This window comes from Amphiura filiformis, chromosome 3 (assembly GCF_039555335.1).
Source record: "Amphiura filiformis chromosome 3, Afil_fr2py, whole genome shotgun sequence".
Lineage (NCBI taxonomy): Eukaryota > Metazoa > Echinodermata > Ophiuroidea > Amphilepidida > Amphiuridae > Amphiura > Amphiura filiformis.
Genome location: NC_092630.1, coordinates 66,794,232 through 66,795,479, shown reverse-complemented (window position 1 = coordinate 66,795,479; position 1,248 = coordinate 66,794,232). Strand labels below are relative to the sequence as shown.

Genomic DNA, 1,248 nt, shown 5'->3' with positions numbered 1-1,248 from the left:
AAAAATATGCAAGTTTACAAGACCGTATGCAGCGCAGCTTGTTGGTTTTTTTTTTGGGGGGGGGGGTTACCGTTTATTCTGCTAACATTTAATAGAAGTTCTTTGTGTTTCATAAAGATCATTTGAATGATTACGTTGATCGTCAGCAGTATTAGTGCGGTTCATTATTGTATTTATCATTGTTATTTTATAGTTCGTGTTCCTTTCGTAAAATTATATTGTCACATTTCAAATTTATGCAATATTACAGTATTAATCGGAGTTGAAATATTGAAACTTCTCATATGTTTGTGTTATTCATCATCACTGAAGTGGTTGCCACACTTGATGAATCTTTATCACGTTTTGTCGGACAGCCAAGAGCTTGGAAAAGAGCATTCCTGTACCTGGAATTGGCTATATTGTAGATTACCGGATTAATTGAGGCATTAATACAGTTCAAAGATGTCCCTACCCATATAAATGTGGTCCTCTGACTGTCAGTCAAGATATCCAACCTCTCATCGCTCATTTTGCTTACAACATCCGTTAGTCCGTAAAACTGCCAGGGAGCCAAACATAAGAAGAAAGCTGCGGCATTGAACACCAACATACTGGCAACTTGCTTGTTGACTTTTTGCATCTGAATTTCCGCATCAGATTTTCCACCCGTTTCACCGATAACCTGTCGCCTCATCAAGGCTCGTACTATCAGAGTGTAGAGCACGACATTGGTGCAGAAAGTTATCGTAAAGATAATGGCTTGAAGAATTGGAGGATAATTCCAAAATACCGCTGAAATGGATGTGCAATAATATAAGTCAGTTGGCATACGATCATATTGATGACGATCTGGCCAAATGACGCAGTAACGTGCCATTTTACTTTCTCTTGGTGAAACTGAAGCTGCAAGAACAAACGAGACGATCCAGATACCTACTATCATTCTGACTGTTCGCTTCGTACTTTTAAAAGATTGATATTTAAAAGTGTGGCAAATAGCCAAATATCGCTCATAGCTTACCAGATTCACTATTCCGTTTGAGGCAAAATATGGGACGTAGAGGATAAAATCTAACATGAAGCATCCCACATCTTGTCTGTAAGGGTTCATGATGATGTATGGAGAGTCAGCAATTGTCCAAATGGTGCGAAAGCTGATGAAAATAATGAAAGTAAGATCAGCTATTGATAGATTTGCCAAGTAGGCATTGGTGATGGTTCGCATGCTTTGTATGCGGAATAAAGTAAAGAGAAAAGCAACGTTGC

The 1,248-nt window shown here is 38.5% G+C and overlaps 1 protein-coding gene across 1 annotated transcript; it reads right to left on the bottom strand.

Annotated features, from left to right (window-relative positions):
* Positions 1 to 280: 280 nt before the first annotated feature.
* LOC140147450 (P2Y purinoceptor 12-like) lies at positions 281 to 925 on the bottom strand. Its single transcript, XM_072169227.1, has one exon. It carries the CDS (start codon positions 923 to 925, stop codon positions 281 to 283), a length of 645 nt encoding a protein of 214 aa, XP_072025328.1.
* Positions 926 to 1,248: the final 323 nt, after the last annotated feature.

Excerpts from the sequence above, each read along its gene's own strand:
- LOC140147450 (XM_072169227.1), bottom strand. The coding sequence starts at position 925 with ATGATAGTAGGTATCTGGATCGTCTCGTTTGTTCTTGCAGCTTCAGTT.